At 53.6% G+C, this 24,424-nt stretch overlaps 2 protein-coding genes across 6 annotated transcripts in view; one reads left to right on the forward strand and one right to left on the reverse strand.

The window, feature by feature from the left end:
- Positions 1-19,368, reverse strand: LOC122390978 (cyclin N-terminal domain-containing protein 1-like). Of its 4 annotated transcripts, XM_043384458.1 has the most exons (7): positions 19,180-19,368; positions 18,789-18,981; positions 5,383-5,552; positions 4,888-5,068; positions 4,261-4,429; positions 3,863-3,973; positions 1-1,614 (listed from the first exon to the last, which is right to left on the reverse strand). In XM_043384458.1, exons 3-7 carry the CDS (start codon positions 5,465-5,467, stop codon positions 1,198-1,200), a joined length of 963 nt encoding a protein of 320 aa, XP_043240393.1. In that variant the 5' UTR covers positions 5,468-5,552; positions 18,789-18,981; positions 19,180-19,368; the 3' UTR covers positions 1-1,197. The 4 variants fall into 4 exon arrangements, with proteins under 4 accessions (XP_043240393.1, XP_043240396.1, XP_043240394.1 ...); XM_043384461.1 differs by lacking the exon at positions 18,789-18,981 and having other exon boundaries at positions 19,180-19,363; XM_043384459.1 differs by lacking the exons at positions 18,789-18,981; positions 19,180-19,368 and adding an exon at positions 9,099-9,202.
- The window catches only part of LOC122390976 (tripartite motif-containing protein 2-like), a 22,250-nt gene continuing 4,793 nt past the window's right edge, over positions 6,968-24,424 (forward strand). The window contains exons 1-4 of one of the 2 annotated variants that reach the window (XM_043384450.1): positions 6,968-7,177; positions 21,551-21,660; positions 22,093-22,197; positions 23,797-23,951. In XM_043384450.1, the coding sequence (XP_043240385.1) occupies positions 7,047-7,177; positions 21,551-21,660; positions 22,093-22,197; positions 23,797-23,951 (501 nt within the window). In that variant the 5' untranslated portion in view covers positions 6,968-7,046. Of the gene's footprint in view, positions 7,178-11,207; positions 11,318-21,550; positions 21,661-22,092; positions 22,198-23,796; positions 23,952-24,424 lie in introns of those variants that run through there. The other variant, XM_043384452.1, reaches the window with a different exon arrangement.

Raw genomic sequence — 24,424 nt, forward strand, 5'->3', positions numbered from 1 at the left:
TAGCCGGAAATAACATTTATTGATAAATAAGGACTTTTTAAATAATATGTGAACGCTTAATAGTGTGTAAACATTCATCATTGTTCTAAATCAGAACACAGCGCAGATCACAACGAATCAACATTACAACAAAACAACTGTTACCTATGATAGCGGCAATAATGTAAACAACAAAATCAAAGCACATCACCATAGCCAAATCGAAACGAGTGTGTGCATTGTGCAACCTGCGGCGGCTTGCTGGGCATAATAAAGTTTCATCACTTGGCACACAAAATAAGTAATACATGCGAATAATCTGGGCCGACAAGATGTCGTCACGGAGGTAATCGTTTACAACTGTGAGTCTCAACAACTGAGCGACGTCGGGAAACGGGGGTCTAACACTGCACAACCCGATATCACAACCGGGAGTCTTTTTTCCGAGATCAGTGGGACCGTTCTCCATTATCACGCATAGCGACGTCAGGAGACGTCGACAAGTCATAAACACCGGAAAATCACGGAGACACAGGCATCATCACGGGGACACATGAAAATCACGGCGACACGGGCAAATCACGGAGACATCGGCAAATCACGGAGACACGGGCAAACCACGGAGATACGGGCAACTCACAGAGACACGGACGTATCACGGAAATACGAACAAGTCACGGAGACAAGGGGACGGGCACATCACAGGGACACGGGTTGACGTTATATCACAGACGGAGTCACATTGGAAGCATATTTTTCAACTACAGCCGACAAGTGTTCAGATGTTATCGGATAACTCACGATTTAAGGCCTATACAAACGCCTAAAGAGAATCAGCCATAGCCGGTATCATCATCAGCACGTAAATAAATGGTTATCTTGCATCGAAAACAGAACAGGCAATCACCGCCATTCAGTTCAGAACACAATGTAGCGAGATCAGCCCTTCGCTGATCTCGCTTCGGCAGACCTGAGACCACCAACTCGCTACCGCATTCAGGTTCGCACTCAGTAGTTCTCACGTTGTTAATATCCGCTCGCCAGCCGCCCGTCCGCCCGGCCGGCTGTCGTGCTGCCATACTACCAGCGGCGCAGAGCACTGGTCGGCAGCAGGTCGGCCGGCTGCCGCGCTCACGAGCTATCGCACCGTGCTGTCAGCGGCGCAGGGCGCTGGCGGGCGGCAGGTCGGTCAGCTAGGCTGCCGTTCTGGAGGCAGTGTTAGCGCTGGCGGAGGGCGCTGGCGGGCAGCAGGTCGGCCAGCACCACCTCCGTCAGCTGGCGCAGGTCCTCGGCCGGGATCAGCGTCAGCTCGGCCAGCAGCACCAGCACCGGCTCGCTGCTGGCGCGGCGCACCAGGAAGGTGGCGGCGGCCAGCGAGGCAGCGGCCAGCAGCGGCGCGTCGGCCAGCACGGCGGCGAACTGGCGGCGCGCCGGCCCGACGCCCAGCTGCGCGCGGCCCGTGGCGCGCCGGTAGACGGTCAGCAGCAGCTGGTCGCGGCGCGCGCAGCAGGTGCGCAGCAGCCGGACGGCGGCTGACGGCAGCGCCGGACACAGCGGCTCCAGCAGCGCCGGCTGCCGGCGCGCTGACGTCGCCAGCAGCGTCTCCAAGGCCTCCAGCGCGGTGGGGCCGCTCACCTGCCGCACCGGCCGCCCCGTGTCGGTGGCCGCAGCCGCAGGCAATCATACATTGCACAGTACTGTGAAGGACTCATGCGAGTTGCCACATCACATTGGAGCATATACATTATACAGTAGGTACGGATTTAGGAAAATGAACTGGCCAACGCATGAACTCGTTTTCCAACCGATAAATATCGTTTTCCAAACAATAAACCATTATGCTGCTATGCAGGTCGAAATCAGTGGTAGATGCCGACTTTCCAAAGAGGCACAGCATGCACGAAGAATGTCGATGCATTCTCCCCTAGCGATATTTTTATAACGGCATCCATCTCTTCTCTTTCTTCATCTCCCACTACAGCGTTTCCGTTCTAGTGGAATCGTCTGATCTCATTTTTTTATATAAAACGGCAAAATCGGACAATGCCATGGCTTATTACGAGCGAGCGAGCGCAGCGGGCGAAGTGAGTCTTTTCAATATAACGGAAAAATCTCAGTATGAGCGGCCCGGCCCGGCCCGGCCCGGCCTGTAACGCTTTTGAGAGGCTTATATCTCAGCAACCGCTGGACCGATTGGCCTGCGGTCTTTTTTGCTGGGTAGCCCCATTCCTTCTACCCCGTAATTGACTACTTTTGATACATCTTAGTGACCGTCGTGGCACATGCCACGTGAAAAATCAAGGGTGTTCAAGCTGTTTTGCAAAACTAGTGATTTTGAGAGGCCCATATCTCAGCAGCCGCTTGGGCGATTGTCTTGCGGTAATTTTTATAGGGTAGCTGCATCCCTTCTACCAAAGGTCGGATATTCTTGATCTATGTGAGGGACCCCCACTGCACGTGCAAAATGCAAAAAGAAGAGGTGCCAAATTTGTTCCCATTTCAATAACTCGGTAATTACTGGGGCGATTTCGCTGAAACTTGGCATACAGGTAGGCACCCACCAGGCAATGCATTCCCATGTGTTGCGGTTAGGGTGCTACTGCACGTGCGCACGAGCAGGGAGCGCTCCAGATCTCGAGAACGGCTGGGCCGATTGCGCTCAAATTTGGTACACGGTTGGGGACCAGTTAGTAGGGTGCCGTGCAAAAGTCAGTTTGGACCCCTTTTGCACGTGCGCACGTGCAGAATGCCGTTTCCAGATCTCAGGAACGGCTGGGCCGATTGCGTTCAAATTTGGCACACCGCTAGCGACCGGTTAGAATGGTGCTTTGCACAAGCCCGTTGGAAGTACCCTCTCGCCCTTGCGCACGTGCAGGGCTCACATCTCGCTCGCTCGTTCTTCGCCCAAAAGGCGTTTTACTGTTTTTTTACCAGTAGCATATTGGAGTACGCACTCCAAAGATAAAGGTAAAACTGTCGAAATGTGTGCCAGTAGGTATCGAGAACAGCCTCTCAACCGAGGCTCCCGCAATCGCAAAAAAAAACGGTTCCTTGTTACGGCTCATAACAAATTGAATTGAACGTGAGCTTTTCATAACAGTAGTCGGCCCCGGGTCCACTATAACCTCATACCCGGTCAGCATTGACAGTACCCGGTTATAGTGACCTCGGGAGCAGTGAACAGCAGCTGTCTCTTAAAAATATATCCGGCCAACTTATGTATAGTCAACAAAATATACTGGCCAATCATTACGGTCAAGATGATCGCATTAGATATATTCAACGCATTTTTTGTATAGACAGAGACATTGTATAGTTACAGCGTATAGTTATATATTAGTGTTACTAAATGCTAGTTAGTTATAAAGTCAAGGGCGAACATTTTATAGTACCGTCCAAGTTCAATCTCAACAACATTTATCGTATACTGTAGCATTTATATAAAACATCCATTGACGCATCAGACGTAACAACTGGGCGTTAAACGTCACATTTGGAAGGCTGCAGCAGCGTCCATACCGGTAGTTTTAACCTTCATTGTGATGCATAAAGTTAAGCCAATTACATCAAATTCACTTATCGAATTTAATATTTCATTGACATATTTAGTTGAGATTTTCCTTTCATGGCAGCAGTATTTAGCGTTCGATTTATTTTTCATGCTTCGCTTTTGTTCCCGTTTCAAAGCATCCAATGTTCTTCATGTTTGGTGCTTGGAAGTATAGGCATGCAAAGCTTCATATGGTTCCAAGAGCCTATTTTTATCACTCCAGATTAGTCGCCGTTTTTCTTATACCACCCGTCAACCGCGAACTGGCTGGCAAGGAACCCGGCGATTAAACATAATCAACCGGGGGATCTCGTCGGGACAACGAGAACTTACCTTGTACTTCAGCGTTTTGAGGATGCGGACCTCGGAGTTCACCACGCTCTCCAGGCTGTAGCAGTGCTTCACCTCTCGCAGAAGGCTCTTGACTCTCTTCGTGGTAAGGATCTGTAACCGGCCACAGACGCAGACATATGACATAAATGGCGGGCCATGATCAAATAAGGGACCATAGCGGGAATTAAAGCCCATTGAGAAAAACACCTAAGCCACGGTTAGAGTTCCAACTGTAAACTTCAGTTTCGCTATACGACGTTATTGAATTAAAGAAAAAGGCCCGGTCTTTTAATTTCACATTGACGTTGCATCATATGATACCAGTTTACATTATTAACGTTCCCGTCAACCAGCGTTCCAATGACCCTGTGATTGCATCGGTACATCAATATCCGTACCTTGTAATGAAGAGCCAGCTTAGACGAGATTTGTATGCATGAAAGCATCCTCAGAATGGCCTGGCTTCGTATGCGTTCCAGCAAGTTCTTCCACTCTTTTTGCCGGCTGTCCCGTTCCACCTTGGTTACGATGTACTGGTGCATCTCCGCCATATGTGTCTCCATAAACCTGGGGAACACACAAGCACACAGCCGACCGTTATATACCGCCTATTCAGACTGAATGCAAACGAAATCTTACTTACAAATTATTATCACTAAAGATAAAAAGTCAGGTCGACCACATCCGCAGCTGAAACGACGTAAGAGCGACTTCTGAACTACATATTCAACCAAAAGTTATCTTTACATTTTCCCGTTTATATCACCGCTGTAACTTCCACGAAAGTTCGACGCGACAATTGAACCGGCGCGTTATGTGCTCAGTCTCAAAGCAGAACAAGGGATCATCATTATCATTACAGGCCAGGATTTATCCATAAATCGTCATACATAACTAAATTTCGTACCATTTTACTATGAACTGATTGAACTTGCCGAGGTGGTCGAACTGACTGGTCTGACTGAACCGACTGAACCAACTGAATGTGCTGATCTGCCCACTGGCCGAATGGACGGCCCACTCACCGCTCGAAGAGCTGCAGCGCGCGGAAGAAGACGGAAGGGGGCTGCCCGAGCCGCCGAGTAAAGTACAGCAGCAGGTGGCCGGTCTCCGGGGCGCCAAACACCCCGTAATGGGCCAGCAGGTCATCGGCAGGCAGCGCGGCCGGCTGGCGCAGCGTCTGACCCCACTCCAGTAGAAGCACATCTGGGAGAGCGATACAGAGATCACGGTCACTGTGTCTGTCACAGTGGCCAGTCACACATACAGACAGGTCACAGTAACACACAGACATGGGTACAGACACACAGACACAGCGTTCACAGTTACACCAACACGGCGGTCAACCACACAAACGCAGGGGTCGCAATCACACTGACACAAATGTCACGGTAACACAAACACAGGGGTTACAGTCACACAGTCACAGGTACAGATACACACACACGGGTAACCTTTTCATCGTACGGTTTAAAACGGTATAAACGGGCGACTTTTCGAATTTCGAGCGGTCCACTCACCCAGAGCCGAGTCGTCGATCAGTTTGGAGTGATCCAGGGAGTACTGCGCCGCTCCGTCGGTACTGCTCTGGGCCGGGTCGGCCATTGTGGCAGTCGGGCACTTCCTGAGCTTGGTGGTTTGGCAGGTCAGGTCAGGTCAGCAACGCACAGAGCGATCCGTGACCTCAGACCTGGAAGACAGAACGCGACGTTTAGAGTATGTGCTAAAGTTCAAGTCCATGGGATATGTTCTAGATAAACAACAGTCCTATTTTATCCCATATGAACCCTCGTGCTCTTAGCTTTTCCGATCTACCGTCTAGCATTCAGCTAAGCTATTGTGGCAAAGTAAGGCTGAGAGACGCTCAAGTTTAACCATTGCTGGTGCAGTGGGAGGGTGACATGACCTCCCGGCTCCCATGAGGCTTTTGATACCGTACCGTTTGCCAGTGCCAGCTGAAATATTCAGAATCCTTCGAAGTAGGTACTCTTTGCCGTCACTATTGTGCCAGATTAGGATAACATAAATGACATAAGTCACGTGCTTTAGGAAAGAAAATGGGACTCGATGTACAAGGTTATTACAAATCAAAGACAAAATGATATTAGAGATATGACTCGAGATATGGAGCCCTATTTTTTCCTCGGCACGTGACGCACATTTAGGGATGTCTTTTCATTTGATGGACACGAGACATATCGCAACGGTCACTTCCACTTACACAGGTCACGGAGCTACAACGTCATGAATGGCCGACTGGCTTCAGAACAACTTTGTCATCAATAACAGCCTGAATGGCATTTGATCAGCAAAAAAGTCAAGATGGACAAGATGGAATGGAAAGAAGATGGACGGGTAGTCATCATTATACCGTCCATTGACATCTTTGATGGATGGATCCTTTTTTTGCCGCCCTGCTGCGAATGGCTGGCGGTCTGCCCGGACACTGGAGAAGTGGAGATGGTAGCGTGGAACTGGTGGTCATGGTATGGTTCTGATGCTAGTAGGCAGGTATAGGATGGGTATGGAGAAGATACCGACGGTCCAGCCGGCTTAGAAGATAAGTGGCGGTGGGATGCAGATTAATCCCATTAGACGACCCGTGCTTCTCTCGTAATCGTCAGTGGAAGGGTAAGGCGTAAGGCCGGCCCGGAAAACGGTTTGAGCGATCGCGATGCTGACTGCAGCGACGAACAGCGAATTCACACCTCTGGCACCAGACACCTGCTGGTAGCAACCCGAACTAGGCCTGGGCGGCCACCGCCTCCCAGCACACTATTTGTTTACGCTCACCCAAGGGAAGCTGACAAGAAGGGAGGGCCGGTGGGACCATGACCTGCTCTGTGCTCGGTATTCAGCCTGAGGTACGGTACAAAGCAGCCGGTAAGCGTAGCGAGAGTGGAGCCGCGACTTCCCGTCCACATTTCTCACGTGGCGCCGTCCCGTCTACGGTCGGCGCTGGAGCGCGGCCCGTGTGTCCATCTGAGCTGTCTGTCCAGCGGCGGTCGGCGCCGGGCCCGCTCCAGGTCGGCCGCTGACGCCGCCCCTGGCACACCGTCAGCTGATGGCAGCGGCTCGGCGGCGCTCGGCGGCGGCCGGCGCGCCGCAGTATTGACGCGGCCGGCGCGCGGACGGACGAGTGCGGCTCGGTGCGAGCTGAGCGGGCCCGGTGCCGGCGGGCGGCATGGCCGAGCGGGGCGACCAGCCGCCGGCGGAGAGCCCCTCTTCGGAGGAGGGTGCCGCGTCCGAGGCGCCGCCGGCCGCCCGGCCCATCGAGGACCTGCTCAACAAGATACGGCTGGCAGAGGAGGAGAGGTGAGTTACGCGGGCCGGCGCGGGTCTCCTTCCGCCGGGCGGCGGAGCTGGATCACGGCGCCAAGATGCCAGAGCCGCGATGTCCCCCCTGACCCCCCCCCCCCCCCTCCTACCCGACGCTGACCGGAGGGATCCATAATTCCACCCCGACCGAAAGGGCTAGCTTGACCACATGGTTCGGGTGGTCCCATGCCCGATTACATTGATAAGTGTCTCGTCTCACTCACCAACTCCTTTGTCAACACCCTGATAACCAACACTCGCGCGAGAGAGACTCCAGCGAGCGTGGAATGTGAGCGTCGATAAGCAAAACAAACGAAAGGATCGGCCCAAACCTCGAGATAGGAAGGTTCCGTCTCGAGAGCATCAGCATCGATTCACTGGGGACCAAATACGAGCACATAGTGTTGGCTGATAGCTAGCACGTGTATTGACGGGCTAGTGTTTACCTTCCACTCGCTGGACCCTCGAGAACTGGACATAAGCCGGTCATGAGTCACGAATACGGAAAACGGTCGCCGCGCGGCCTGCGTCACGCCGCGGTGTGAACGGGACTCGAAGGTGAGGAGCTGAGGGACCGGTCGGACATTATTTGCAGAGAGACGGACCGGTCGTCGTGCCCCCCCCCCCCCTCACCCCCGTCCTACCATTAGCCTCCTCAATCGATGTAGCCCGTGAGGAGTCGCCCTGCACCGCCCTCTGACCACTGACCGTGCGGTAGGGGCAGCGGGTCTGTCTGCTCCGCCTGCTCTCCCAGCCTGCACAGTGCACAGCGCCGCACTCCCGGCGACTTCACGGTCGGCCGGCGCGGCGCGGTCCGACGGCATGACAACAGTCCGGCCGCGGGCGCTAATCGTTCCCCGAGCCAGCACCGTCAGCAGCGCCAGCGCCGTGCCGTGACCGGCGGATCGTGGGCCGCGCCGGACTGGCGGGAGGGGCGAGCACGGACTGCTGAGGTCGAGATCGATCAACTGAGCAGACCCAGTCACCATTACACCCGCCTCTGCCGGCTAGTGCTGAGCAAATGTTGACCGAGCCTCTGCCTGACCGCCGCTCCTTCAGCGCCGCGAGCGCCCCCTCCCCGCTCCCAGGCCCAGCCGTATGGGTATGCAACAGTGGCTGCTCTGGCTGGCTGCACTGCAGATTATATCAGAGATAAGGCGACCAATCAGCAATCGGAGACGACGAAGGAATGTAAGGAAAACAACACTTTGTCACGGATCAGGAGTGATTGACGCGAATGGGAAATAGGTACGTGAGTTCCCACGACCAAAAAGGAGCAGCTCGTTTTTACCGTCAAATCGTATTTCTTACGGTGCAGCTTTGTCGTCCATCCAGTGAGCTATGCATTAGACTGCACGAGAGACCTATGCAACCGCGTTATAGGACACACGCACGCATAAATCAAGGTTTTATAAGCATAGCCCTGATAACAAGGTAAAGAAGACGGCATGCGGCCAGTCAACACCGTTTGGACTGGCATGCACAAAACAAAGAGTGGTGGACCGCCTGAGACGGTCTTTGTCTGGGCTGTCTTTGTCAAGCAGCGTCGGATGCGCAGCGCGCCGGGCCAAGGCTGTCCGGCACAGCTCACCCTGGACGAGCTGATAGATAGTGGACGCCGCTTCTCACTTCCGTCGCCGCCAGATATCTGTCCGGCACGCATTTCCGGCGCCCAGGATATAGAGAATGGACTGTCCGAGACAGTCTAAGGAAGACACAAAAAGAGGAGGGACCGACAGAGACAGAGATAAGGACTGACGGACGGGAGGGACGGGCGGGGACGGCGCATCCGCCCCGCCGCCCCGCGGGGTGGACCACTTCAGACACCAGTACAAGTAGCGCGGCGGTGACTAGCACTCACTCGGGACACTAAGCAGTCTCACAGCTTCCAGCGGACCGTACCGTGAATCTTACTCACCACACGTGTCTCCTCAGAGGCAGCAGCCCCCTGCCACCGTCAGTCAGCAGCACCACAGACACGGACCACGCCGCCCAGCCGCCAGGAGTCTGACTCCACGCAGCGGTCAAGGTCAGGCCAGGTCACGTGACCTGGCACTTGGCCATCTGCCAAAACGCACACAACAGCGTGTGGCTGTTATGCATTCAAATCGCTGTCGTCATGTATTCGAATAAAAATAATGCTAGCTAGTAGCTGGGTAGGAAGTATAAAGATGAAAATATTTTGAATTGCCATGAACAGTCATTCCGTGAGAGGTTACCAATAACCCAAATATATACATTATACAAAGTCATTGCAAGGCGGCAGGACGGAGCCTCCCCACTTCCAGTCGCCAAGCGACGACCGGCCGTCTAACAACCGGTGGCCGGAGCAGCTGTAGTGTCCGACAGTTGCGGACGGTGTCTGTGACACGCCGGTGACCGGCAGCTGCAGCTGCATATTTCGTCCGCCAGGCGCCACCTGCAAGTGGAGTCACACCACGGGCGGTCGGCAGCTGTGGAGTCGTGGACAGAGGCCCGTCCCGGTGAACGGTAGCTGGGAGCGGAGAACGAGAGCTGGGTACAGCGCCGTACGCTCCAACCGTGTGGTGGGACGGAGCTCACATTTTCTCAGAGCTCACACCAGGGCTTTCCTAGCTCCGGGGGAGGCTTCACCTTTGTGCCGTTTGAGAAACCTGTGGGAGCTGGCAATTCGGGGCAAAGGCATGTCGTAAAATTGCATCCAAGGCCCTATCTGCGATGGAACTAATTGCGAAGGATCATGTCACTCCTAAGCAGGACAGCACAATCATCCCTTTGCCATGTCTGCATTGCAATTTATCGAAGCAGCGTCACTTCTCTGTTGTGGCAGTGTGGTGTGGCAGAGTCGCCATATAGTGTCGCAGGTGATCGGCCCGACCGCCCCTCGGCCGCCGCCCGGCTCGGTCGGCCGCCCCAGTGCTACGTCCAGCGCTCCGCGCTCCCTGTGTCGCCCGGTATCACAGTGACACTATCTCGGAATACTAACGGCGCCGGCCGCCGATCCGGCCGCGATAGCAGCGTATATTGGGGCCGGCCAGCGTGCGCCACCCGCCGACTGGCACGGCACTAAATTAAATAGCCCGTCACGCCGTGCACGAGAGACGGTGGGTAGGGCGGCCGGCGGCTCTTGGGGCGGCCGGCGGACGGCCGAGCCCAGCTCCAGCGGCGCCTGCACGTTCTAGCCTCGCCTGCACGTTCTAGCCGCGCCTGCAGGTTCCAGCGCCGGTGCCGGTCCGTCGTGAGGCCAGTGGCTGGCCGGACTGCGGCTGGGAGCAGCCGGTAGTCACGCCGTCCGGCTGGAACGCTGCGTCAGCGGATACTGAGCCCGATAGGGCAGACAGGTAATGACGGAGGCGTGGAGGAACGTCGCCGACGGACGCACGGCGGGCATCATACGAAATGACGCACGGATTACCGAAAGCCAGTGGCCGCGACACTGACAGAGCGATGGCTGAGCTGAATCCGGCGTTTTTACGTCTGTATGATTTAGCTGCATCAGGCGCCGATACGGCGGTGCTGAGCTGGGGCCGGCGCTGGCACGGGGGCGGTCTAAGGACCGAGAAATCAGCTACACCTGATTTAGCTGAGCTGGATCCTACATGATATCACACTGGATCCAACGCTGACACAGCGATAGCCCGATAAGCTGGCGCAGCCAAGCACCCTGTGTGAACTCACGCCTTTCACAGCTGCAAAGACATTCCCCTAAATAGAGGGTGACTGGTAATCACTACAGGTTCCTTTGTGAGGGATAAAAGCAAGGCCATAGAAACTACGATAAAGACCCAATGCAGTGTGACTGCTGTGTGGGTGTGACCCGCCATACGACAAAGGCTGTCAGGGGACCAAAGTGCAGGCCCCGACTGCGCGTGTGCGTATGTGTGACACCGGCAGTGGCCCTGAGCTGTCAGCCGGTGTGTGAGGTCAGCTGAGAGGCTTGGAGGGCGGGGCGGTCCGTTGGCTGACCGCCGCGGTCGGCCGCGTCGATCAGTGACCACGGAGATGTGCCGCTGACTGCGTGTGTGTCAGTACGTGTGACGAGCGTCTGAACTGTGCGGCAGCGATGCTGACCGACTGGTGGCGACGCCCGGGGACTGTCCCAGGTCACCGGCTGGCGCCGACCGCCTCCGTCCCCGTCTGGACACCGCCTCTGCCCTGGTAATTTTGCTGTGCAGTGTGTAATGCACCCTCAACCCCAGCCATTTAACCCTCACCATTTGGACATGGCGGATCTTTCTATGGGTTCCATTACTTCATCATTCACTTTTCGATTCCCTCGTAATCAGCTACCACGTGGGTTCCGGAAGTGTGAAGCCTCACGGACACCCGGGGTTCCCGTGGAGCTTCACTTTTCACCCCTCCACCAGCCGGGTAATTCCACAGCCGACACACCTATTAGTAAGCCTCAGCGCGGCCCTGTTGTGTGCGTGTCCTCTGCTGTGTGACAGCTGCAGCCTCTCGGACTGGCCTGCGTTAGGCTGGCTGGCAGCCCACACTCGATGTGTTATGGGAGGCGCTAACGCTGCTGTTTGCCTCTGCCAAATGGCTGCTAATGACATCAAGCTCAGTTCAGGACTCTGCCAGCGATAGCCCGTGATTGACATTGCAGTGTGAACAAACTGACGTGTCACGTAGTATGAGCCGGCTCAGGACCACAAGGCCATTCTGAATCACCTTCACCAGGTGTTGAAAATGAAAGGTGCGTTACTGCGCACATGTATCATTCAGTTTGGACGTTTTGTACCCAGTCACGTAGTGAACGCCGCGTTCGGGACATAAGCTCGGCCGTGACAACGACTTAGTCTTGGGTAGAGCGGAGGCCAGTACGCAGTTGGCGAAACCCGCCGGCTGTGACCTGAATAACTCCCTGCTATCCGTACCGAGCTCCATGTATCCGAGATGATCTGGCATGGGCGCGCAAAGTCGCCGGCTCAGCCGGGTACCTTGCGACACCTTGTTTGTCATCCGGCTTACCGGTCCCACTGCCGCTCTCACACTCACTGCCCTTCCTGCGGGACTGTTAATCCCACCGACCAGCCGGGCCCCCTGGGACAGATCTCAATGTCCCTTGAGATAGCAGATCCAACTGACTGGGCAGGCTCCGTGGGACAGCAGATCCCACCGACCAGCGGACTACCGTGGCCCGTGGGACAGCAGATCCCACTGACCGGGCTGCTGCGGGACTGTTAATCCCACCGACCAGCCGGGCCCCGTGGGACAGCACATCCTAATGACCGGGCGGGTTCTCATGGGACAACAGATCCACCGACCATCGTGGGACCTCCATGGGACAGCAGAACCCACTTCCACCCGGGCGCTCATGGGACAGCAGATCCCACTGTCCTATGGGACTGGAGATCCCAATGTCCCATGGGACTGTAGAGTGTAGATCGCACTGCACCGTGGGACTGCAGACCCCATTGTCCCGTGGGACTGTAGAGTGTAGATCGCACTGTTCCGTGGGACTGCAGACCCCACTGACCCGTGGGACTGCAGACTAGGTCCCACTGACCGGGTTCAGCGGCATGCGCTAGCATCAGATGGGAGTGACTATAATAGACGGCGGCTCTTACAGTTATAGCCTATATATTACAGTTATAGCCTATAACTTATAGGTCGTCACTCATTAGCCGGGACATGCAATGAGCATCAGGCCGGGCGATAGGCTTGAACCAGGAAATAGAGTTTCAAACCAAACCGGCAAGGTGTCTGACCAGACCAACACGAGTTGCCATACCGGACCTGGACGGGGCAGCGTGCCTGGGAGAGTCGACACTGGCGTCGTGCTGTGGCCCCGACACCGTCCCTGCCGTCCGGGAGAAGGCAGGGAAGCCTAGCCGGGCTAACACCGGCTGTATATTGCCCGAGAGATGACATCTTCTACGACAGATGCGTGAGCAAAGTAAATGCGCATTGAAAACGGATTGGTGGCCGATTGGCGATACTAAGGCTGGGGGGATCCAGAGCGTCGTAAGCCTCGTCGCAGCTGCGACGTGTCGCAAGTTGTGTAGTAAGTCGTTTTGGAGGGATCAATTGATGAGTAGCGTTACTTAAGAAGTAAAGTCTATCGCAAAGTGCCTGATTTACGACACAACTTACGAATTTGAAATAGCAGTCGTAAGTTGTGTCGCAAGTTGATATGGCCTTGAGGGAGAGGTCACAGGTCACAGGTCATTGGGGTCATGGTCACGAAATTTGCATGGTACGTGGAAAATTGTTGAAACTTGAGATCCTGAAAATTTCGTTGCAATCCGTTGCCGCTAACGCGAGTTATAAAGCAAGAACCAACGGTTCGTCTATGAGGCCTCAATCCGCGCCAGCGAGAGTGTGAACATGGTGCATAATATGTTATATTCACATTTATTGGGGTATTCATGGATATGAAGTAGCCTAACACCATTCCAGCAACTACTGGCGAATCCAGAAAGGCGGTCTTGGACGTTGCGAGGGGCATCCCCCAAAAGATTCTCCAAATTCTAAAAACGATGTGTCCCAGATGACCCCCATGACCTCGAATTGATCTCTGTGATGACCCCAAGTTGACCTCTGTGACCTGACGTGTCCCAGATGACCTCCAATTGAGCTTTGTGATGACCCCAAGTTGCCTGACGTGTCCCAGATGACCTCCGTGACCTCCAATAGAGCTCTGTGATGACCCCAAGTTGACCTCTGTGACCTGACGTGTACCTTGATGACCCCATGACCTCCAATAGAGCTCTGTGATGACCCTAAGTTGACCTCTGTTACCTGAAGTGTTCCAGATGACCTCCGTGACCTCCAATTGAGCTCTCTGATGACTCCAAGCTGACCTCTGTGACCTGATGTGTCCCAGATGACCTTCAATTGAGCTCTGTGATGACCCCAAGTAGACCTCTGTAGCCTGACGTGTCACAGATGACCTGCGTGATCTCCAATAGAGCTCTGTGGTGACCCCAAGTTGACCTCTGTGACCTGACGTGTCCCAGATGACCTCCAATTGAGCTCTGTGATGACCCCAAGTTGACCTCTATAACCTGACGTGTCCCAGATGACCTCCGTGACCTCCAATTGAGCTCTGTGATGATCTCAAGTTGACCTCTGTGACCTGACGTGTCCCATATGACCTCTGTAACCTCTAAGTGACCCCTCTGATGACTCCAAGCTGACCTATCTGACCTGATGTGCCCCAGATAACCGCCATGACCTTCAATTGGGCTCTGTGGTGACCCCAAGTTGACCTCTGTGACTTGACGTGTCCCAGATGACCTCCGTGACCTCCAATTGAGCTCTTTGATGACCTCAAGCTGACCTCTGTGACCTGGCGTGTCCCAGATGACCCCATATTGAGCTCTGTGATGACCCCGAGTTGACCTCTGTAACCTGACCTGCCCCCAAGTTGCCTTCTGTGACCTGACGTGTCTCAGATTACTTCCGTGGTCTCCAATTGAGCTCTGTGATGACCCCAAGTTGACCTCCGTGACCTGAAGTGTCCCAGATGACCTCTGTAACATCCAATTGTGACCTCAATCTCCAACTCTACTAACTCTCTGTGACCTCATACTCTCTTAACTCATTTCTTCTAAAGCATCGCTTCTAGATGCCCTATAGCGCCACGAATCTCCTGTGATCGATCCCAAAATTCATGGCAACTCACGTGAGCGTTAGCAACCACAAGTCACCCAGTTGAGACAAAGCTTCAGAATCAGAGAACATGCTTGAACTGGCTGTCTCATAAGCTCGCAAACCAGAAGGGCGAATGTTCCTTTATGCTTGATAGAGTTTTCGACCTTACTGACGCTTACTACGGGATCAGCTGATCGTGTAGCCTTTTAAATTCTCGAGTAAAGCGGGTATTTAAACCTTGTCGCAGCTACGTTCTGTCGTATCCTCCGACAAACCCCTCTTTCCTCAACATCCCTCCTTTTTCGCTACGACACAACTTGCGACGGGACATGTGTCGTAACTTGCGACGTGTCGTAAATGGACTTGCGACGCCCTGGATCCCCCCGGCCTAAATGTAAAATCCGTGCATATCTCATGAACATTTCCTTGTTCATGCATGAATTTGCGGCAATTTTGCATTAGCCGGTCGATGACGGGGTTGTTGGTGAAGCCAATCATTCAAGCTGTTTTTATTGCACCAGTCATTACTGAACCGTTAACTCCAGGTGGACCGGACCGTCCATCCTATAGACAAACACCCGATCCCACCACCAGGTCACCCAACATCTCTCAGAGGTATGGGAGAAGAGAGACGCGTCGCGTCGGTTCGTCCTCGAGCTCCAGCGTCTCAGACACAACTGACTGACTCAAGGAAAGGCACCGGGCAGACAAACACTCTCGAAAAACTGTCGGAACAGCCGAGAATAGATCTCCCTGGCGATAGGTGGTGAGCCACAACGGCCGGCACGGCGAGCGGTCCGTGCCGTCCGTGAAAGCAGGGCACCGCTGAACGTTTGCGGACAGCGGTTTCTGATGGGAGCCACTGAAAGGAAAACTTGTCTGGTCTGCATTACCAATCAAAGTGTGTCAGAGGTGAACGCGAGACGGATGATGGATGGTAGGCAGATAGCGATCCATTGAGAACATGACATTACACCGTGGCGGTGCTTGGTCCGGCTGTGCTCTCCCGTCACACTGGTGACTTGCCATCTCCGTGACACAGCTGCCTGTGCTTGTTTGTTTATATGTTGTTTAGGTGTTTCGGACCTTAGGTACGGACTATTGCGCAGCTGCCTGTACTACCCTGGACGCTGGTGCCGGTCGGACCGGACGGTACGGTGTTATCCAGGGCACGGGGACGAGGTGCTCAGCGGGCGGGCATCTGCTGAGCCCGGAGCTGTTCTCGGGACCGATCTCAGCAGGAGAGACAGCGGTGGAGACAGGGAGAGACAGTGGCGGAGACAGGGAGAGACGGAGAGAGAGAGAGAGAGAGAGAGAGAGAGAGAGAGAGAGAGAGAGAGAGAGAGAGAGAGAGAGAGAGAGAGAGAGAGAGAGAGAGAGGCGGAGACAGGGAGGGACAGGTTCGGAGACAGGGAGGGAAGACCGAGAGGTGATGTGACGGAGACGGAAAGTGACCGCACTGAACTGCTTACTTTCAAAGTGTTATAGATGCTCACATGTGTGCACTGTGCGGTGTGTAGCGTGCATGTATGTGGGGTTATAAATGCAGTGTCGACTACCCACCGATGCCGATGTAAGAATCCAGCTTCAGTCACGGGTGTCACTTTCCGAAATTTATTGGTAGGGCTATAATGGTTAATTTTAGGATACCAAAACCATTCTTAGCATGCAGCGCCATGGGGTTAATGTTAAAATTCGGAAATTATTGGTAGGGCTCAGGCCCTACCAACTACCAAGCCTATACAAAACCCATGGCTTCAGTGCCACACCGAGTTTTGAACAACTCGCACCAGACGGCTGCAGTTCAGTCATACCGAGGTGGGTGTTTGTGGCGGTGTGGGGTGGCGGTTGCCGCCTCCGCTGAACTCTCCGCCCCCGTGGGAGGCGGCGTCACCTCTCCCACGGCTCGGCCGCGCCCCCGGAGGTGAGCGGCCTCGCGGCACCCGACTGGACCGGCCTGGCCCGAGCATAACTCCGGCCCGGGTCGAGCATAACTCCGGTCCGGGGCCCGAGCCGACCATGGTATACGGCCACCGACAGCCCGGCCCGCCGCTCCGCCGCCACCATTGCATTGATCGACTGCGGGGAGCACGGACATGTGACGTGACGCATTCAGAGCGGCTGCCGTACTGCAAACAGGGGAACGTGACGAGTTTACCAGCTGACTCAGCCCTTATGGCGCAGTGTGGCGCCGGTACTGACACCGGTCTGTGTGTGTCCGGAGCGGAGCAGGTAGCAGTGTGTAGTGCCGGTATACACAGGTCACAGATCTGTGTTTGTCAGCACCGGTCACACTGGTACCGGTACAGGCCCGTAGTACCGGCAAAAATCCCACCGTCTTGCCGCCGCTCCCGGGCGGAACAACTCCGCAGCGCGCAGGTGGGGGCAGTAAAGAGCGCCTCAGCGCCGTGTCCGGCCGGCCGGCGGCACTGCGGCTCGGCGGGAGGACCGGGTAGGTACCGACCGGCCCCGGCGGCCCGCCTCCTCCCGTCACCTTGACTGGTGGGAAGGTGACGCCGAGCGATGGGCGTGGTCGGGCCTTGGACGGCAGCGGACCACCGCCGGGCCCGCGGAGCGACGACGAACGACAGCACGCCGGCAGCTTCCCTTAGCCACAGCGCATCAGAAAATATTGGTATCTCGTTGATACTATTGCAATCAGGCTTTGCTTTGTCTGGTTGCCTCCTATCGCGCAATATATGAGAGTGCACCTCGCCTAAAGCGTGGCTGGTCACTGACCAAGAATCACTCGAGCAACGGCGGAAATTTCCGGACTTACACCAACCGTGTGATTCAGAAACTGGACCGTGCGATGCGGCGGAGGTGATGGCCCGTCGATCCGTTCATTAGTTCATTTTCACACCTCGACCCAGGGCCAGTGAACACTCGACAGTCAACCTTTGTGAGCTAACTCTTCCCGGACGGAAGTACGATGCGAACTATCCATGCGGTGGATATAGGAACACACGCCACGAGGCCAATCGACCGGCCATCCTCGTTGTGTCGTGCGGTCGAACCTGGCCGCCGTCCAGATGTCACGATAAGTGGCCAGCTGCTCCTCGATCCCGATATCGACCGACATCTGAGAGAAAAGTTGCGATGAATCCGGCTGGCGGAGAGAGCTCGTCGCTTTGTTAGGCTGGAATATGTGCGTTCGCTCTGTGCTGGCATCAGGCGATGCTTATTGGTTTCAGCGATGGGTCTCCAGTCGTCGTGACTGTGCATTGTTTGAGGGCTAATCACCGTGACTGTGGGACTGCACACTGTCCAGTCGCACTGACTGCGGACTCTGGGCTGTCCAGTTGTCCGTGGCCGTAGAATGTGCTTTGTGCACCGTGCAGCCGCTGTGGTCCGTGGACTGTCGGGTGCCCTATACCGCCGTAGCGATCACGATCTACCCCTCGTGCTGTGCCGCAGCGGTCGATAGAGACGCCCAGCCTGGGGCGGCGCCTGTGCGACCCACCCCGTCCGCACTGACCCGCGCCACCGACCAGCCGGCGCCGGAGCCGGCCGCCGAGAGATCACGTGCGGCCCGGGCCGTTAGAGACAAGTCGGAGATGACGGAGCGATCATTGCCGGATCATCGCATACTGCACTGCGTATCAAGACAAGTCTGGATGGGCTCCACACTCCAGTCCACTTTGTCCGAATCCGATGCATAGCTGCGGTTTCCCACTTGGACAGCTCACAGCAGTTGTCCGTTCAAAATGTGTGGCTAGCTGATTGGTTTGATTGGTGGGCGGTACCTACTCGAGAATTCGACCTGTCGAGACCGTGTTTGAGTAAGTAGCTGAGCACTGCAGTGAGCACGGAGCTCAGCAGCGTCCGCCTAATGCCGATTCATCGCTGGATTCACTTGACTCAGCACCGGTTCATCATCGTGTCGGCAATATTCAGCGATAATCTACCACTGATTCGATTCGACCGGACAGTATCGGACGTCGGTTCAGCAATCGACCCTGAACCCAAACCGCGACCGACTGAGCTCAGCGCCGAGTCGGTCCTGAGCGCAGCACTCGCCACTCACTTGGCCACAACACATTGATTTTCCAGCCGTGCCAATAGTCACGCCGACTTTGACCTTGATTGATCGCAGTGGTTCGTGAGTCCGTGACAGTGGCCCGTAGGAACACTTTGACGTAGCGACCGCCGGTAAAATTGACATACGAATGGGGCCTGTCTTGTCGGCGCCACCGAAGGTCCGTGTCTGGTGGCACAGCCTGGAAAATAGGCGGGAAACATAAGTACCTACTCAACAGTCAACAATATTGATATGTGTGTGGGGGGGGGGGGGGGGCGTCGTGATTGCTGATTCGTGGGGATGACGGTTTATATAGCCTTGGGGATGACGGATTCCATGGTATCAACATCAACATGGAAAACTGAAATAATCGATTCGACCGATTCGACAGTCTTACCTTGCAGCTGAGGCTTACGAAGAGCCGGTGCCCATTCCTGAATCCAAAATTTATGTTTTGGTATAGGTATTTATCTATTGCGTAGACACCATCAATTTTCTTCGACTTGACCAAGGCCATCAGACCTATAGCAAGGCCCTTTCAACTTGACCATAAACATTCTGAGACGGATCAGGGAACTTTTGAAGTGCTTCCAAGTTCCATCGGGTTGATGAAATGGGCGTTTGTTTTCCCTAATTTGATGACGTACGTGTTTTATCGAAAAATTTGAGATTCTTGCATATCTGATAGTCAAATATTTCTTGCCAGAAAGTGCTTATTTTCTCAATTTTTGTTAGCTTTTATGACAAATGAATGCTTCTTTCCAGCCCAATATGTTTGTGTATTTCTTGCAAAATCGGAAATGCCTGTTCCTCGAAACGAAAAAAAAAACTTTATATGGTAGCAGTAGCTAAAAGAATATGAGGCCAGATTCACTGCGCTTGGGCTTGTTTATGCACAACCTTGAACGTCTGTTGTCAACAAAGCACATCAAAAACCCTGCATCAAAATGCATTAGAAGCTGCATTTTGCAGCATTTTTACATATCGTGAGATTTTGATGTGTTATTGATTAGGTCGTTGGCATTTTGATTAATGTCAATGTTGGGTGATAAATTTTATGCAGGGATGAAGGAGCCCCAAGCTTTAATATGAATTTTGCAGGGCATTGCAAAACATTTTCATGTCACTTTATTTTGTCTTCATTGCATTGTCAATTATACTTGTTAACATTTCTTACAAAGGTTCTTTCATGATCATCATGCACAGGCAATAGGCTTACAGTGCCTAATCATGTTGTACTGCCTCTCTCTGACAGTAGGCCACTGGGCACCGAGTGATCTCCCTTGCTGGCCCTGCTGAGTCTCCTGACCTGTATATCATTTTGGATGATAGTTTGCAAGCACTGGCACAGCAGTTCAGTACAGTATCCATCAAATTGGGGCCTGCACCGCTCTGGGGCCATTCGGGAGAGGTGCCCTCCGGGCGTATTTTGCTACCGTAACGAGTGTCACTGCATCACCAAAAAATAGATAATAGAAATTGCCAAAATAATAGTCTATAATTTCCTAAATTTTACAAGCTACAAGACTTGGAAATAATATTATTAAAAAGTCCCACAGTTTGTGTTGCAATCTCCAAACATGCACCCTGATGCCACCTCTCCCTAATGCCCACCCACCAGTCATTACTCCACACCAAATCTGCACTGGCAGATCCAGCCCAGAGTTTTGGGAGGGGCAAACAGTAGCATTTTAGTGGCTTTTTCCATGCACTGTATGATAGGCATAATAATGCTAAAATTTTGCCATATCAATTTGGGAATTGTCCTGTTTGCCCTCCCCTGGATCTGTCACTGCAAATCTGCATCACAACACTGGGAACTAACGCTAACACCTCACTACTTACACTGGCCTGAATGACCCTGCACTGATGAGATCTTGTTGAGATTGTTATGCTTTGCCATTCAAATGATTTTGCACAACAATCAAGAAAGCAGGATAACTATGTAGGTGACTACCTAATGCAGACTTCACTGTGGGGATTTTGCATGGGCCATAGTGGATGGATCCCAAGATGTTACCTAATGTAATTTGTTCCATTCAGCCATGCAATGGCTACTCCATGCTTCATCGATTAGATACCAATGTAATTGAACTAAGTTCAGCAAACTTTAATTCGACATTTGGTCCTCTGTTTGTCAGCTTGAGCCCATCCTTCATATTGGAATAGAAGTGACCATGATATGCATTCAGTGGACATTTAATTATTATGGTACAAGGACAAACTGTGTGGTAGTCATATCAATGCAGAGGAGCATGTCAGTCTCAAAGTAATTACCAAAGGGTAGAAGCCAGTCAGACTGTCATTGGTTGTCACTGGGCTAAGTAGGCCTAATAGTGTGCTCTCTCCAGAACCCAATTTCAAACCCTCTGCAGTGGCAGACCCAGCTCAAGCTTCATGTTTTGCAGGACCAACTCATGATCGACCCAGGCCAGTAGCTGTTGTCTAGCAGTAAATATTGTGTGGCAAAATGGAGCTTGCATATTTTTTACAAGCTGCATAGGTGTTAAGAGGTGCTGTGGCTGACTACCTAATGACTACTTACAAGTTGCATCATGTTGGATGTCAAAGGAGACAAATCTTCTGAAATTTTAAGAAGCTTTGCCCTCATTGACCCCTGAATCCTCTTAGTTCCCTTCCAGTTTCTGTCTGGTTGCTAACTAGACAGACTTAAGTAAGTTAGATCAGTCAATAACAGATAATCTGTTGAGTTGATATTGGTTGTGTTTGCTGTTCTGTTTTCCTGACTGTTTTTCTTTTTTACCCAGGTACAGACTTGGAAGGAAAGTAGCCAGTATGAGCTCGACGCTGGTGGAAACGGTCTCCATCAACTATGACGATTTCAACGAGAGCTTCCTGACGTGCGGTACCTGCTTATGTGAGTGAGCTGGTGACACAGACAAACTGATAGGCTTTGAGTTCTCTATGATTAAGTGTATACTTTTTGGGATTGATTGTCATTAATTCAGTATTTCTTTTGTTGACGTTTTAGATAACAAGGTAGTCATCCACGAATAGTAATACTCCAACTAGAAGGAGAGACTTTTCATCGAGTATTGAAGAGAGGTTTTGGCATCTGTCGTCCTAAAATTCAGATAGTGATTCATTCAAACCACAGAGATCTCATAATATTATAAGATCTCGGTTCAAACGATCCCCCCCCCCCTTTGGCCGACCATATTCTGCGCTGGCCATGTTCAGTGATTTTGCGATCGACCACCATTACTAGCGTGAGCTGAATGTTATAACATGTGGAGCAGGAGGACCGGGTTATCCACTGACAATTACGGACCTATGCCATCATTTTCAGGTACTTACAACGGCGCCGAGCACACGCCCAAGCTGATGCCATGCTCGCACACGGTGTGCCTCGAGTGTCTGTCGCGGATCGTCACCTCCAACACACGGGAGCCGGGTGAGTAGCCAGTGAGACCGGACTCGGGGTGACCGGGGACGCGGCTTAGGGCTAGACTGGTGGGCTGAGGGGTCAGTTTCACGAGAGTGGAGTTATTGGGTCAACTGGCTGAGGGCTTGGTGGGACAACCAGTGGAAGCTGAGGGCTCTCTCAGTGAATGATCCAGCGAAGTGGAAGACTTGTGTCTTTGAATGTTATTTTTGTTCGTTCTTTTGTGTCGCTTGTTCGTTCCTTATTTTTCCGTACGTTTTTTTTTTGCTCTTTTTTCCCTGGTGCATTTTCTTTCTTTGCTGTTTCTTCTTTGTTCTTTTCTCTTTCCCCACGTGGATTTATTACCAGGAGTGGCGATGACTGAAAACCATACGCGCTATTGCTGTGGCCTGGGTCTATTATGGGAGCTGGACCACCCGAACCGATCCTTTGCTGTCTCTTTGTCCGGCGACTGATCCCCCCCCCCCCCCCGGCCGGAGGGGTGGTGACTCCGCCCCTGTTGGCTGTCCCGTCTCGTCCCGTCCCTCCCACCGCGTTCCATGCTCGCTGGTCCACGGGTCGGGACCGGTCGAAGTCCGCTCGTGCGCCGCTGAGCGCTAAGCGACGGCCCTAGTCGATACAGTCCGGCCGCCGCTGGCCGTCTGCCAGCCCCGAGCTGACGTCAGTCAGTCGCCCCTCCTCCTGACGAACTCACCCGCCGGCAGGGTGCACTAAAACGCCGACCGGGTTTGCTAAAATAATGACCCGTGCCTCATTCACCAACACAACTAACTAGGAACTGGGTTCTACTTAAATATCGAACATATTCTATCAAAACACCGACTGAAAAATACTATAACAACGCATACTGCCCCCCCCCCCTCCCTTCGCCTCCTCCCCTACACAAACACCCTTCTGGGGTTCTGAAGTGCACACGGTTTCTCCGACCGGCATATAACGGATGGTGCTAAGTAGTTACAACTTCGATCAAGACGCATCCACAGAGTGCGCTACAATTACACCGCCCGGCATACCAGGGATATGTGCTTTCTGCTTTGCGCCGTTATTTCTAGGCAGTAAGCACCTATATGCATACACCTGACTCCGGAAGTTTTCAGAGAAATGCCTACACCGCTCCGGGCCGATCGTAGGCACCGTGTTTCCTCCGCCGACAGACTTTGGGCCACCATTATCCGCTCGTCCGCACTGTGTACACACTGTTGGCGCTGTCAGACGCGGGCGGGGCGCCGTGCGAATCCGCTGCTCAGTCGCGTCCTAGCCAGAGCTGGAAGCGCGCTGCCGCACCCCGGTCTAACGTCCGACCATGTACCTTGCCGCCGGACTCGGTAGTGGTTGTGTGTGGTGTGTTGGTCGATGGCGTTTTCCCGCCATGTCTCGGCCGGTGGTATTCTGCTGTCCTATTAACCATTGTTGGCCGATGGTATCCTGTCATTTTGTCAAGTATCGAACGATGATGCTGGCTCGCTATGCATCGGGCGATGTTGTTTTGCCTTCTCACCCGGTGATGCTGTCCCGTCCTGTATCGGCCGCTGTTCCCCTGCCATCCCGTCCTGTATCGCCCGGCGCCTCTGCAGAGCACTCTGTCTGACCTGAGCCCCCCGCCAACAGGAACCCTACGCTGCCCGATCTGCCGGGCGCTGATCACCCTCCCGACCGGCGGGGTGGCGGCGCTGCCTCCCAGCTTCGTCGTCAACCAGCTGCTCGATCTGATGTCCCGCCAGCGACGCGAGGTGGTCCCCAAGTGCTCCACTCACCAGACAGAGGTCAGTGGTAGCGATCACAGCAATCGGCACGCCCTAAAGCCCCAATAAACAAACAGGGAGGAGGGTGGCCGCTGGGCTGAGGTCACGTACTCTGGGTGACCGTGTGGTATATGTACGGGTTGTGGCATCGTGACCGATTCCGTCCTGTGGCGTGGGGGGGGAGGGATCAGTTGTTTAGCGGCTGGTGTTCTTCGGGAAATGCTATGACCAAGGCCCGCTATAGTTACTCTTGTTCTTTGGGACTTGTGCAACATTTTTTTCGCAAATGCACAGGATATGCTTGTTGTTCTATGAATATAACGGCACAGGACAAAGGGCCTGCTCTGTCTGTGGGATACGTGGCGCAGGACATCCTTGTTCTGTGAGATCTGTTTTGCTATGACTGCGGGACGTCCTCTTGTTCTGTAGCTGAGTCCTGCAGTGACATGATGCTTTGCTTTGACCAAAGGACCCTGCTATTCTTTGAGACCTGT

Source organism: Amphibalanus amphitrite, unplaced genomic scaffold, assembly GCF_019059575.1.
Source record: "Amphibalanus amphitrite isolate SeventyFive unplaced genomic scaffold, NRLGWU_Aamphi_draft 000417F_arrow, whole genome shotgun sequence".
Classification (NCBI taxonomy): Eukaryota; Metazoa; Arthropoda; class Thecostraca; order Balanomorpha; family Balanidae; genus Amphibalanus; species Amphibalanus amphitrite.

What these genes read in the sequence shown, in the direction of transcription:
- LOC122390978 (XM_043384458.1), bottom strand. Translation starts at nt 5,467, where the DNA reads ATGGCCGACCCGGCCCAGAGCAGTACCGACGGAGCGGCGCAGTACTCC. An exon ending in GATCGACGACTCGGCTCTGG is followed by an intron (nt 5,069 to 5,382) that starts GTGAGTGGACCG and finishes TCGCTCTCCCAG; the next exon opens with ATGTGCTTCTACTGGAGTGG. An exon ending in TCAAAACGCTGAAGTACAAG is followed by an intron (nt 1,615 to 3,862) that starts GTAAGTTCTCGT and finishes CCGGTGCGGCAG; the next exon opens with GTGAGCGGCCCCACCGCGCT.